This window comes from Aptenodytes patagonicus, chromosome 6 (genome assembly GCF_965638725.1).
Source record: "Aptenodytes patagonicus chromosome 6, bAptPat1.pri.cur, whole genome shotgun sequence".
NCBI classification, from domain to species: Eukaryota; Metazoa; Chordata; class Aves; order Sphenisciformes; family Spheniscidae; genus Aptenodytes; species Aptenodytes patagonicus.
Genome location: NC_134954.1, coordinates 61,967,846 through 61,982,758, shown reverse-complemented (window position 1 = coordinate 61,982,758; position 14,913 = coordinate 61,967,846). Strand labels below are relative to the sequence as shown.

General features: G+C 39.7%; 1 protein-coding gene across 3 annotated transcripts in view; it reads right to left on the bottom strand.

Moving 5' to 3' along the window:
* Nucleotides 1-441: 441 nt before the first annotated feature.
* Nucleotides 442-14,913, bottom strand: part of RALB (RAS like proto-oncogene B) — a 51,404-nt gene continuing 36,932 nt past the window's right edge. For all 3 annotated transcript variants that reach the window (XM_076342938.1, XM_076342936.1, XM_076342937.1), the window contains exons 2-5: nucleotides 9,133-9,289; nucleotides 7,533-7,741; nucleotides 4,507-4,684; nucleotides 442-2,376 (exon numbers count right to left, since the gene is read on the bottom strand). In XM_076342938.1, coding sequence (XP_076199053.1) covers nucleotides 2,257-2,376; nucleotides 4,507-4,684; nucleotides 7,533-7,741; nucleotides 9,133-9,246 — 621 coding nt within the window. In that variant the 5' untranslated portion in view covers nucleotides 9,247-9,289 and the 3' untranslated portion in view covers nucleotides 442-2,256. The remainder of the gene's footprint in view (nucleotides 2,377-4,506; nucleotides 4,685-7,532; nucleotides 7,742-9,132; nucleotides 9,290-14,913) is intronic.

Genomic DNA, 14,913 nt, shown 5'->3' with positions numbered 1-14,913 from the left:
CTAGATAAGCTTGTAATGTGAACTCAACTGTTGTTTATCCTTTAGGCTAATTAAGGACTTAACCTTTAGGTCTCAACTAAAACCAAACCTAAGTGAGTTGCCTTCCTCCAGAAGCAGACATTCATTTGCTGTGTGCACAATGTGTACTCAAAAATGGACTTTATCCATGAAAGCTCAAGAGGAAGCTTTGTTAGCGAAGTGTTACAGCTCCAAGTGTCCTATTAGGTGCTTAAGCTTCAGACACAGGTGATACAGCTCAAATGACAAGTTCTGTAAGCCAGCAGGCTCCCAGCCTCTGCTTCAAAACTGTATTGTCAAGTTGGTTTTGTAATACCAATTAATTACACTGTTCAAAGGTAAGTGTTTCCAGAATTGGTTAACCATTCTTTCTGCACATACAACATAATGTTAACAAAGAAGGAATTTAACTTGACAAGAACGAAGATTACAGCACCTTTTATTTAGTACAGTTTCCCCAATCCGGTGAGTTGCCTGACAAGTTGAACTAGTTATGGAAGACAATGAGTTTGTGATAAGTCCCTGTGAAACCTCAGACCAACAGAGGTTCTGATATCTAACACCTTACTTTTTTCAAAGTTCAGAAGTGGAATGCACAAGAGCAATCTAGTACATGTTAAAAAATGTTTTTCAACCACAAATTACAATACTAAGTACTGAACAGCATTCGCTACTCCTTCACCTCAAAAAGAAACAGTATGTTAATTTAGTGCTGCAGTGTGCTTCACTGAACAGCCACATAGCATATGCCTTTCACCAAGTAACTGTGTTTTAAGCATGTGGTTAACAAGCAAGATACAGTCACTACTTTAAGTCTCTCTACTCCTTCAAGACAGAAGATAGCCATAATTCATTAAGAGACTCCACAATCAGAAGAGACAGTTACTTTCCACAACAGTGACAGAAGTATTTTTTTGGCAACTGCACTTAAACTGCATCAGAAAGCTCAGTTCAGTCAGCTGACAAGAGGACCTGCTAAGTACTGACTTTTCTTCCATTTCTAGGCTGGTTTTTGTTGATCAATGTGTGACCACCATTGCGTAACTGACAGCAAAACTCAACATGCATCTCCATGTGCTAGGTTGCTGTGCATCAGAAACAGTACATATAAAGTTAACAGTGAGTAACAGACATGGCAACTGCTTAACTTCATTTACTTTGACACCATACAACTCACTAGCCAGCTAATCATTGAGAGGTAGCATGTATGCCTCACCTGTTCCAAGTCATGATTGTGTGATGTGACCCATCCTTACTCAAAGTTTTCATCTTCAACAAGACAAGAGACAGATGCAGATGTTCCCACTTTTCCAACATGATCACAAGTGTTCCAATATAAACAAAACCGATGGAATCGACACTTTGATTTTCACTATTCCAGTACCAGGGAGGGGAAGTATGATGGATGTAGAGCGAGTGTAATTGAGTCTAGCCACAATACATGGAAGAAACCCAGGACAGCATTTCAAGGAGATAGTGATAATATTATTCCTTTTGAAGAAAAGCTTTAAGTCATTTTCTCATCCCATACCACTAATTCAAGGATGAGAAGACAGACCAGTGGGGAATGCATCTAGCCAGTATTTAAATATCAATTTTTGCATTGCCTACGTAAGTCTGAATTGAGTCCATAGGCTTGATTCATGAATGCTGTATTGACTAAACAGAAAGTTTGTTTTCAGTTGACTCTCAAGCATCAGTTGCTATTTCTTACATGGAGTGTGAGGAGGAAGCCAGCAGATTTCAGTGTAAGAAATATCAGTGACAACTAACAGAAGATGGAGACTCACTCAAACCCTTTACCAGATGTCATCTAGCTTTTCTGCAGTTTACAACATCAAGAAGGGCAGCAACAATGGAAAAAAGTGTTTGAACCTGAACAGCTGTGCTTGTTAAGGCCAGTAGAGGTTCAAGAGAAACATATTCAGAGAAAGATTAGAGTAAACTAGGAAGTTAATACAAAAGTACTTTGTATAACCAAGCAGAAGGATTGTAGTTCTGAAACTGTTTCTAGTTTTGAAAGACACTAGGAAGACAGAGCCCATTTCAGTTTAAGTAGGCATAGGTTTTGTTGGATACCAGAAATGGTTTCAAAGTTCTGTTTTCACATTTTGAAGGTGTGATATGCAAAGCAAGATAAGGGAGTCAATACAGACTTCCTTTCATGAATCCAGCCCTATATCCTTAGTGGTATCTTATCCGTGCCACCTGTAGAGAGATATTTACAGTTCCCAAGCATCACAGTAAGCAACATCTTTCTTTAAAGCTTTTCTTGTTCTTGCCACTTTTCTTGCCATTCTTGTCTTTGTTTTCTGACATTTTCTTTGTTCTGATTTCTCTCATTAAATCAAAGAATACCTAGGAGGGAAAAATAAAGAAAGATTAAACAAGATCTGCCACCAGAGAGCAGATAAAAATTACTGCGTTCAGCAGCAAATAAAGATGTAGCACCACACTGTACCTAATACAGCAGAATTGAGTCCAGACATAGATCGCAGTGACAAACTCAACATCAGAATTATGTAGCATGGCAAGAAGTAGGACAATCTTACCTGGCTACCAAATCATTCAACAGCCCCATTTTAAGAGCTTTTTATTGAGTATCCGTCTTGCACAAAAGTAGCATTCAGAGTTCATGAGAACATTTGTCTGTGCCTAGCAAACATTTCCAGGCAAATCACTCTTGTTAATCTATGCAAAGCATTTAGTCCAGTCCTCTCCATGTAGTTACAAGCACACTCTCTGCTGGTTAATATTCTGCCTGTTTTTTAATTAAAAGCTGCAGCATTAAAGTGGCAGTGTCAGGCACAGAAAATTCTCAGACTATGTTATAAGGAAGATTCAGAGAAAGTCATTACTCTGACATTTTCTCCAAAATTCTAGCTGATTTCACCCCTGTATGCCTGATGTCTAGGTACACAGCACTTAAGATGCAACACCTGTTTTACTGTAGAGAGTTATTGGGGAAAGTGATTTAGGATTACAGAACAAGAGCTTAGTGTCACTCTATATAGAGTTAGGCTTCTTTTTTTTCAAATGGGGAACTACACAGGTCTTTGATACTTGGAAACAAGACCACACTACTGATCAGAAATAGGATAGTTTCATTCAAAACCCTCTTAAGTTTTTTTTAATTCTGCTACAGTGTCAATGCACAACCATCACAATGGCTGATAACATGTCTTAATATACACAAAACAGTGCTTATATAGAGGATAACCAGTATGTCACACAAGCTAGCTAGAGAAGACCTATGAGAGCAAGTCCAGAACACCATGCTAGTACACACCAGATACAGCTACATTGCTGTTAATCCCAACTGATCAGAAAGCTAGTCTAAGTATAAAACAGGCTAGGCATTTGCTAGTCACATGAGACAGCTCGCAGGCAAAAGCAAGTCTAGATATTCATGTTTTACTACATCACCCAGTTTATACATATGACAGTCTTTCTAGTAACATTCCACAAGTCAGAATGGTTCTTTACCAAATTTAAATTATGGTATGTCCTTTATAACCAAAAGGTCTCAATTCAAGAGTTTCATACACACTGTTTTAACCAAGAATGAGAGAAAAAGAGTTCCTACTAGGTAACTTACGCACCAACAGCATTTCCATTAGTAAACTAATATAGACTAGAAGAACAGAAAGCTGTCTACAAGAACTTGAAGTACAACTAGGTACAGATGTTCTTTGTCCAAAGAGAAAACTGCTTAAAATTTGTAATCTTTAAACAAATGCAAATTACCAAGCCACACCTTTTGAGTCCTTAGGGGGCCCAACAGTAATTTCAGACCATTTTCTGTGGATTGGTGAAGTAAAAAGGCACCCTCTTCAAGAAACCCCCACTCCACACAGAATGAAGGGGAGGCTTGAAACTGATTTTTCCCTACTAGGCAGATACTCCATAATCATAATTCATCTCTTCTGGAATAACCCACCACTACTGTTTATGCAAGAAGCCAGCAGCAGAAACATGCTGAGAATAACTGTCCTAGACCAGCATGGACAAGTCAAAACAGGACAGGGATGCAGCAAGAAGAGTTCTTCTCACAATTCAAAGTAGTCTTGGCAGAAAACAAAAGTGAAGTCTTTAACATTAGCCACACCATATGTAGCTTTGTAGGGAAAGGGGAACAATTTATAAGTATCTACAGCTTGTTATTTATTGCTGTTATAATAACAGGACACAGCCTATAAACAAAATAATATACTTCAGGGAATCCTTAAACCCATTTACCCCATGATTTAACTGTTTGTACCTGAACCAAACAAGACAATAGCATTAACTTGTACTGGGTCTCTGGCTCCTCTAAGCTAGGTATTTGCTTAAGCGTACACATTGCAGTCAGTTCATTTATTTTTGATAATCTGGGCTTTCAGAAGCCCAACTGTGGATTTGCTTTTGTCCCAGTAAAAGTCAAGAATTAGTCACTCAACTACTAAACAAGTAGTAAAGATCTAATTGAGCACGTGTAGTTTGTCTTACCTTATCTACATTTGCTCTAGTTTTGGCAGAAGTTTCTACATACTGCACGCCCCACTCCTCTGCCTTACTTCTAGCCTCTTCTACAGGCACTTGTCTGCGCTCTTCCAAGTCAGATTTGTTTCCCACTACTAGTAAAGGGATTTTATCCTCTTCAGCCTTCACACGCAGGATCTGTTCCCTAATGCATCAGGTATCCAAAATAAAAATATCTGTGTTAGTAGTAGCAACAAGAACCCCACCCTTATCAGGAGTGGATCAAGTGGTCTACACTTTATTAGTGTTTACAACAGTACATTTCAACAGCTGAACACACACTTTAAAATTATTCCAAGTTTAACATACTAATACTATGGGCTTTACACTTAGAAAAGCCTCACACTTCCAGGAAGGCAGTTTTACCATTTAATTAGTAAGTTTACTACCCAGGCTCTAATAAAGAAGAACTGTATGACAGAAGAACACCTCACAACAGGAGTTCCCATCTGAATGGGGAAGAGTACAAGTACCACATTTGCCAAGTTTCATCCTGGCATTCAGTCACCATCTTCAATTTCCAATCTACATGCCACCTCAATACTACATCCCACCTCAATATAGTTCTGGGCAACATCCAGGCTTTGGCAAGGCAGTAGGTTGGGAACAGCATAAGTAGCTGGCAGAGATCATTTTTAATGGCTACCTAAACTTTACACAAAGGAGAGAGTTACTAAATAGTGCTGAACTAAAATGCTAGCCACCTTCCCCCTTCAAAGACTCCAAGAAAATATTTGAACCGTCAGCATTAACCTAGCTATCCTTTGTCATTCTAAAAGGACCTATCAGCATCTGGGAAAGGAGACAGTGATGCTGCAGGTCAGTCTCAAATTCTGTGCTATTATTGGAGTAAAACATGGGTTGAAACCAGACTGACACATGCTGCTGTCCATCTAGGACTCTGGAAGAACTGTACCAGTCTACAGTTATTTAGATTGCTTCATTTTGTTATGAACAAGAGCCAAACTAGGCACGAGCACAGTGCTACAACCCCTCATCCCACTGACTTACCACGCTGCTTCAGATGTTTGCACTCTCCATCCACAAAATAACTGAATGCATGTAGAGTACATGAGAATCTAAAATAGTGTTAACACTGAAGCAGACATTCTGCTGTTGCATTCAACTGTACCTTCACACATTTTGAGATTACAGGCACTTAAGGAAACACTGAATGTACAGCACCAGCAGGAGAGCTAGGGTTTAAAGACAAGCCCAAGTTCATTCAGTATTCAATTTTTTCATAGTTTAACAATTCTGGAAGTTACAGGATTAATATACCAATCTGTAGTTTAGCCCATGATGCTGGTGACTCATGCTGCCGATTCCCTCCCTCCTTCCTGGGGAAGGGTTTTCCAAGAAGCTGGTTCTTACATGTCAGCTTAACTAAATACTCCATTTAGCTAATTTCACTATTTGTTTACTTCTGACCCATTGAAAAGTAGGAGATTCTCCACCTCAAAGCTTTTAGGTCCTTCTTGCTCATCTTTAGGACTAGCATTGTTTTTTCGTTGTTTTGTTGTGCTGGAATCTTGAACCAACAGACAGTTAACCTAGTTACAGAAGTCTGACAAAAACACAAACTGCCAAGATAAACACTCCTACTCCTCTTCATCCAAAGCCTTAAGCCTTGGGTTTAACCTTATATTTCACTTAAGCACACAAGCCAAAACCTAGGCTGGGTACTTCCAAGTGTCTCATTTTCTTCCTGTTTTTTGAATGGTATCTGACTTTTTCCTCCATGTTATACTAGGAACAGTCCTAGTACTCAGTTTTGCAGTCCTACAACAGTTCAACTGTTTAGCTCCTTTAAGTGCTCCAGTTAGAGCTGTTCTGCTCAGTTTGCTCTGCTTGTTTGCCCCACAACTGTCAGCCTTCTGAAGTCTAGCAAAGTCACAGAAGTATTATGTGACAAAGGGACAATATTTTTTATACCTCTTAAAAGATTATGCAGTCTCCTATATACTGTTGGAACAGTATAATAAATTAAGAACGTGGACCAAAGTCCTAGACTACGAGGGGAATTTGCCACAGCTTTAAGAAAAGCCTAGAAATAGGTGTCTACCTTAGCACCAGCACTTGCATTACCAATTAGTATCTGTTAACCTTGTACCACTGAAGCAAAGTGAACATAAGCCAGACTGATAAAGAGCTTTTATTCTGGCAAACATAAGGAACTCCTAACAATTTCCCTATGTTTTGGCAAGTTTTACTTCCAGTTGTACAGCTGTCCTAGGCAATCTCTGGATTACCTTCTACACCGAGGCAACAGCTATTATCAAAAAACAGAACACTTGCCCTGAAGAACCTGGCTATATGAGTTCTGAGACCAGAACAATAGATTAAACACCTTGGTGGTGTTTTTTTGGTTTTGTTTTTTTTTCCCCCACACACACTACACAAGCAGTTTCTGTGCCCAGTCGGGTGCTGATTTTTACATTAGAACGGCTAATCCCAAGAACAAAAATGGAAGCATTTACTACTACTGTGCGTCTTTCTAGGAATACATCTGCCTACAATAATACTGCTTGGCTGCCAACCCTTGTTTGGCACTGATCCATACCTGAGAGTGGAGGCTAATCCTTCCTTTCCTTAGAGCACCTGCTTCTATAGCAGTAAGCAATACAGTGTCTGAAACCTGGCCAAAAGGCAGACTTAATTCCAGAAGTACTGCTCTAAGATAATTAAACTTCACATCCACAAAGACTGAAAATTGGCTTGAATACATGTTTTAGGAGTCCAAGAATCTGTTACTTGCCTGAAGTTGCTGCTGGCATAATGTACTCGTAAGTTGAAGGCATGAAGACAACTAGAGCCAGAGGCCGGATACCATGGTTTAAGTTACCAGTTACTGAGAGCAAAATGGTTGGGTTGCCGCTTTTATTGACCAAATGGTAATGGACAAAAAAGCTGCAGCTCTTTATCCTAAGAAGAGTTGTCAGAGCAACATAGGAACCAGATATTTCCCCCTGCCTGGGAGAGAAACTACTTACCGAAACTCTGCTGTTGCTGTAAAGGATTCATGCTCTGTTATTGAGAAGACTAGAAGAAACCCTTCCCCACTGCGGAAATAGTTATCTCTGATAGCTGCATAATCCTCCTGTCCTGCTGTGTCCAGAATGTCTATCTGAACTTCTTCACCATCCAGAACTACTTTCTTTCTGTAGCTGTCAGCTTTGGTAGGTTCATAGTCTTCTACAAACTGAAGATGACAAGACAGGGATTAGTGTTTAGAATTACTGTCAAATGGTCTCAGTATTTGTACATATCCATTCTTTCACTTTAGTGACATTTAAATTCCTGAAAACCTTCTCATAATTCAGTCAGCTAAGTTCCACCACTTTTTTTAGTTTTACTATAGAAAGCAAGTTATTTAAGCACTTAATACATTAAAGACCCAGTCTGCCTAGTCATGAGAAACGGTCTTGCTACATGAAACACTGTTCAGCAATTTCAGCACAATTTAAGGGACAAAGATACAGTATAAGCTACCAGCAACCTGGTGGCATTATCTAGGTTTCCTACTTCAAGAAAAAGCACTTCAGTGTACTTCAGGTATAGCTATCTGAAGCTGTACAGGTGTAGATAACAGCATCCAGCTGCTGAACATGAAAACCTGCTCCACAATTACACAGGCACATACTTTAGCCCATTCAATATTGATCAGACCCACAAAGCCACTGCCAGTTCAACCTGTAGTTCTGTGCTGACAGCACACATCCAGCATAGGCTCCTTACCTTTCCACCTCCTTTCTCTCAGCCTCAGGGTACAACAAAAGGCTGAGCCATGAGCCTGATGAAGCTGACTGGCCTTCACTAATGCCTATGCCACCTCTCCAGATATTCACATCACTATAGCATGTGTGGAGAGCCTATAGATGAATACTAACTTCTGAACTACAGGATCATGCATTCCTTCACATACTAGCCTGCATTGTCTGATCCAGCTTCCTGTATACCAGGATGGAAGAATTCATGCTGTGCATATGCCTACTTGATCATCCAGCTCAGAATAAGCTAGAATACTTACTTCTGACTTCAAGCTAGAATACTTACTTCTGACTTCAAGCTAGAATACTTACTTCTGACTTCAAGCTAGAATACTTACTTCTGACTTCAAGCTAGAATACTTACTTCTGACTTCAAGCTAGAATACTTACTTCTGACTTCAAGCTAGAATACTTACTTCTGACTTCAAGCTAGAATACTTACTTCTGACTTCAAGCTAGAATACTTACTTCTGACTTCAAGCTAGAATACTTACTTCTGACTTCAAGCTAAACTGGCCTAAAAGAAACTGCAATAAAATTAAAGCTCAATGCCAACTGGTAACAGCCTCTGTACACTCAAGACAAGCACATTCACATTCTGTATGTCTTTTGAAGACTGTTCTTTCACTAATAAGCTTTAATTTTGTCACCCTTAGCCAAAGATGTTCCCAGAGGGTACCCTTCCCAGATTCCCACATTCTTCTCCCGCCAGTCAGATCATCAGGTCTTTTGCTACTTACATTTAGTTCCCCTGTCCCACTAAAAAAGTTTAGTAAGCTGTATCCATTGGTGCTTTAGAGAAGCTGAACCAAAAGCTGCTTACCTCATCATACATAAATTGAAGAGTGAGTGCAGATTTGCCCACACCTCCACTGCCAACCATAATTACTTTATGGAGGGCCAAGGAACTCTGGTTCTTGCTCTTGCTGGCAGCCATTGTCCTGCTTGCCACAGACGAAGTGCCAGGCAACCAATCAGATCTGCAGACAGAACAAACACAGTCACCATCCATGACACTGGTGACATCATGGTAGCATACAGGTAAAGCATCTCATTAGTGCCAAAAGACCACATTAAAACCCTGCCCAGGAAGCCTGAAGAATGGGACATTTCAATGCACTGGCAAGCAAACCATGTCACTGATGTCTAAAGTATGAGTAGGAACAAGGTATTAAAACAAATACCTTCTATTTGTGACAACAGTACCATTAATAAAAGTGCCAAAGGCTTCTCAAAGCAGCTACTAGCTGAACAAGCTGTTCTTATTTGTAAATCCATCCTACATGACTGCTATCTAGAGCAGTTTCCAGAGAAAAAAAGCCACTTTCTAAAACATGAAATTAAGTATTTTTATTGTTCTTGTTATAAGGCTTTACACCTTGCTAAAATATTTCTTTAATGTTGATGCAGCTTAGTTTCAACCTGAAAGCAGAGCTATACCTTAGATCTGCTTATAGGTAGAAAGATGACTTTTGATCTCCTCTCTATGTAGGCTAAGAAAAAAGCAGATATACACAGTAAATTGTGGCAGGAACAAGTTGCAAAAGCTTCCAGCAGAAAGTCTTACAACATGGCATTAGCATTTATTTTATACTCTTCCTACCTTTTGATGCTGTAAGTCTAATTTGCTTTTGGAAAAAAAACCCAAAATCCTGCTTTACTGCAAGAAATTCTCAGTTCCTATTCTTCTCCTGATGTTGCAAAGCCATAAAAGAATAAGCTTCAATAAACAAGTACTAGTTAACAAGCCTTTGTTTGTGTGTTATGCAAACTGAGTAATTACTTGCTGGAGACCTCTTAAAAATAATACTGCTTTTTTTTTTTTTAAGAGTGGCTGGACACAGTTGTGACAGAAACACAGCCATCAGCTGCCACACTCTGATTAGCCCAGATCAGCAGCTCTAAGAACAGCACATTGGGGACAAAAGCAGAAGTGACCGATACAAAGAGAGATGTAGAGATGTGTCACCAGTCAGGATTCTCACACTGAGAAAAAAAAACAGAGATGTGTACTCCAGATGCATGACAGCTAAAGGGAAAAGCTAGGATAGCAACACTTGTGTCCTCACAGCAGGACAACTAAGGGCTCCAGCTGTTCGTATCCTGGCAGAGTACTGTAAGGAGAACAGCAGACCATTCAGGAAACATCACTATGGAAAGTGGCTATACCAGCCTTGATTTATAGCAGCACCCATTATTCCAGAAGCACAGAAGCAACAGGCCTACCAGGAGTCTCAAATTTGCCTGGACACGATTACTCCAGAAAGATACTGGAACCGCTACACCACACCATCAAGTTCTACTGGATGGCAATACAAGGCCTAGAGTAGAAGTTAGAGCACTATATTGGAAGAGCCTTCAGGATATCTAGCTGCCTTAAACAAAATTAACTAAGGAATTGTCAACCTACAGACACACCATAGGATTATTTAGCCTGGAAAGGACTTGTGTTGTCTAGTCCAAACCTCTCCCCTAAAGCAATTTGCTCCAAGCAATCCAGTTCATGCACCCTGCATTTTGAGGTTGACAATTCCATGACCAGTCTGGGCAATCTGCCCTGGGATACACTGATTGTGAAGATTTTTCCCCCCTTGTGATGACTTGATGTTCTGAAAAGCAACAAATCAAACTAAGTTCTCATTGACTACTGCATACAAGAACAAACATGCCAACAATCAAGAAGTGCCCTCAGGACAGCATTTCAAACATCTGAGCAGTAGTATTTTTACATGCAGAGTATTTTACTCACACCTGTTGCTACACACATTTGGTACAGTAATGCAAATTAATCATCTTTAAACATTCATTCTGGGATAAACACTGGTAAGTGAAGACACTATTTTCCTCTTGTAATCTTCTGTATTATGTTACACATCAGCTCCCTCATCCAGGACACTCCTTAGTACAGAAACGGGATGTGATAACTCCTACTTTTCAGAGATTCTCCCTGTACAGCACAAACACACATTTGTGTTGGGGACAGTGAATGCAGCCATTACCCCAGAGGTTCCAAACCAGAAGAGGACTGCAAGCTTGATTTTTTTTAGTTGCCAGAGAGGCAAGAGGGGAAGAGAACAGAGCTCCCTGCCAGAGGGGTGTGGAAAAAATGGGAGAAAACACAACAGGTAGCATCTGAACTCCAGAAGTTGCTGAAAGGCTTTCTTTGCTTATGGTCCACATGTTCTACAGATGATAAACTAGAATTCAGCTTGCTTGGACATAGACACCCAAGGCATAAGAGCTACAGATTGACTATACAATAAGATAGTTTGGGGACTTTAAGTGTTCCAATAATAACACAGCTTGCTCTTAAGTTGTAGAGAAGTTTATTTTGTCCTAGTTCAAGAGTAGTCTGGCTTTGACAGTAGTAGATAAGCTACTTTCTGGAGAAGCCAAGTGACCCTTAGCAACTTTTCAGTGTTAATTGTGACTGGTTTTAAAATTTGAGTATTCCTTTAACAAGCATCCTAAGGTTGTTGTAACTACTGTGTTATCTAACACAAAGCTCTAAAGTTAAACATTTTTCTGGCAACACAAACTTAGTGCTGCTGCCTATTAAGTTGCCCTAATGCAACTGAAGTGTGCTATGCAACTGCAATAAAAATATTATTTACTAACAGCCAAGAGAGAAGATAGCAACTTTCTCCCTCCTGTCAATACAGATACCACATCTTTACCTGGTCATATTAAAGGAATAGCTGCCTTTTAGGTAAAATACCTACCACCTTGATTCAGTACAAGCTCATCAGAGGTAAGTGGAGAGAGTATTAAATCCTTCCTTCTCCATCCCACCTCAACACTGGCCAGAAGAAACTGCAAGGTCAGCCTTCACACACAGTATTACCTGACTTGTAACCAAAGTATAATATTAAACAAAACCCATCCAACAGCATGCAACTTTACAGTTTGATTGCATCTAAAGCTAGCCCAGCTCTTAATGGCCAAGGTACTTGACTTTCTCTCCAGAGCCATTACAAGTGCCACTTGAATCTTTTAGAGTATCAACACTACATGAACCCTCCGAACGCAGGAGTCTGCTCACAAAACCACCCCTATGTTGTATGCCCTCAGTGAAATCCCAGAAGCTTCACACAAGGCATCTCTTCTTTGGTGGCAACAGAGGGAGCACAGCCCCCTCCAGCCCCAGAATAGCCAGGCAGTACAGAACAAGGCAAGGCTGAAGCAGTGTGGCACAGGATTGACACAGGCAGTATCAGTGCAGAAGTACCAGTGTTTACAAAACAGGCTAATAGCACATCACTAGTTCAGAAAGAGGCATGGTGAGATTTTAGTAGGAATACTCTAATAAAACAAGAGAAGTCATTGGAGCTAACTGTTTACTTGCATTTCCACCTCTGCAGCCCAAGGAACAGTTTACACACTATTGTTCAAAGCTCACATCTAACAGTTTCTTGAGGGTAAAAAAAAAAATCAATTAACACAAGTGAAAGCTCTCTCCTCAGTCATCTCTGACTAGGCAAGTTTTCATCCCATTCTGTAGATTAAACATCCTTGAGGCAGTCAAGACACTGACATTAACTCATCTGTTCCTTACAGAAAATCAAGTCTTGGGAAACCCAGCCACCTCTCAAAAAAGTAGCAGTGTCTAAAAGAACCTGTGATGACTGCAGTTGCTTTTAAAACATTACATTCCCTTAAACTGAAAGGAATTGAGTAAACTGAAGACCAAGAGTCTTAATACATCTGCTGAAGAACCTGCTCTGAATAAGCATCCAGACAAGTCACCTAATTCTGTGACAAGTATTTCCTCCTCTCCCATCTTGTTCTTTACTTGCTGGGAAGTAAACTGTACCCAAACAACAGTATTTACCCTCCTCTGACAGAAAGAGAAGCAATCCAGTCAATGGCAGTCAGTCAATCAATTTAATTTCAATCTGTCATTCTACCCTCAGGGTTAATGATACCATGTTGAACTTCGTGTGGTAAGCATCATAAGCTGTAAAAAACCCTTCTGAAAGATTTTTGGGGGGGTTTCTTCTGGTTACAGTTCATCCTGCTTCAAAATAAAGTGCTAGAGAGCTCTCAGGTCAGAGCATAAACTTTTTCAGGCAGTCTTTCATCTTTCAGAAATCAGAAGCAATTACCTGCTTTATTTGCTTTAAAACATAACGATTAAGTCATTGACTTGATAACTCTGGATTTTTTTTATAACAGGTTACACAACACCATATGCACAATGGGAGCTTTGCGGTGCTAGTGAAAGATCACCGAGTTGTTTAGGTTGGAAGAGACCTGTAAGATCATCAAGTCATTAATGCTCTTCAGACCGAGAAATAAAGGTTGCACCAACAGACAGGTTGGCCACATGAAGCACAGCAAGATCTACAATTCAAACCATAGCAGTTCCTAAAAAGCTGTTTTGATTTAGACTTCTGAAGATCTGTATTTGGCCACAGGACTAATCAAACCATGCCACCCTCAATATAAGAAACGTAACCCCAAGCTCACCAACTATTTCAGCCTTCCCTTGTCTTACCTGTTTAGATTATAACTTCTCCAGGTTAACTAAGGCCTTCTGCTGTAGAGATACCTGCACAATCTTGTGTCATTCTTGGCTGGTCCCTTGAAACTGAGCACTTCAAGGCATTTGTTTTTATAAACAGCTTCATAAACTCCAAACTTAAGCATCAGTTTGCTAGTTTTTCCACCCTCTCCTCAGCCTAAACAGTTAAACTGTTCAGAATATTGTTAACAAACAGGATTAGTTTACCTAATGCCAAGATTCAGAGACTATTACTGAATAGCTACATGTATTTCAAACTAGACTGTACTTTTACATCCCTTTTTACTTCACCTGCATTAAGACTCCACAGTTGTACAGTCATTTAAAGAAAAGAGCACTTGTCACTTCACAAGAAAGGAACCCATTTTGCTACAGCCCACGCAAATACATAGAAGAAAAAAAACCATGAGAAACTTCACTAAGTCTACCTGTTCTCCAGTAAATATTGTTACTATAATAAAAAAAATGTAGACCCCTCCAAAGGCTTTAATTGGAATTGCTTCTAGTTCTTCCAATTCAGCTTGAGATTTAAAACCAAAATAAAACTCTAAGCTCAAAATTGCTGAGATCAGCCCTTGTTCTCTCACTGTGCAGCTGATATCTTTGGACATTTCATTGCTATCCTGCCACTGAAAGCCACCATTCTTTGGATTTTAAAATGGGATTCTAGAAACCCTTAGCCCAATAGCTTGACAGAGGAGCTTTGTTAAACCCTTTAGATACCTACTTTTAAAGGAAAATCTGGGTATTCAACCTATTAAAGACTTAAATATGATGTCATCAAAAGCAAGCACAGAAAGGACGAGGTTTTGCAACAGTATTTTAGTGATCCTCATTTATCAGAATATGAATTAGAGGCTTTGCGGTGTTTGGTTCTGTGATATGCCCACAAGAATGCAGCCACAGAAATTCCCTGGATCACAAAACTAATTAACAATCTCGCTGAGCTATGAACTGTAAGAGCTCCTCAGCTGCTCTGAGGTTATCCAGGAAAATATTTAAGTACTGAAATTCCATTAGTTTTCAATGGACTGTAAATGCTCCAACTGGTAATTCAACTATTAAAAAAACCCCGTTCAT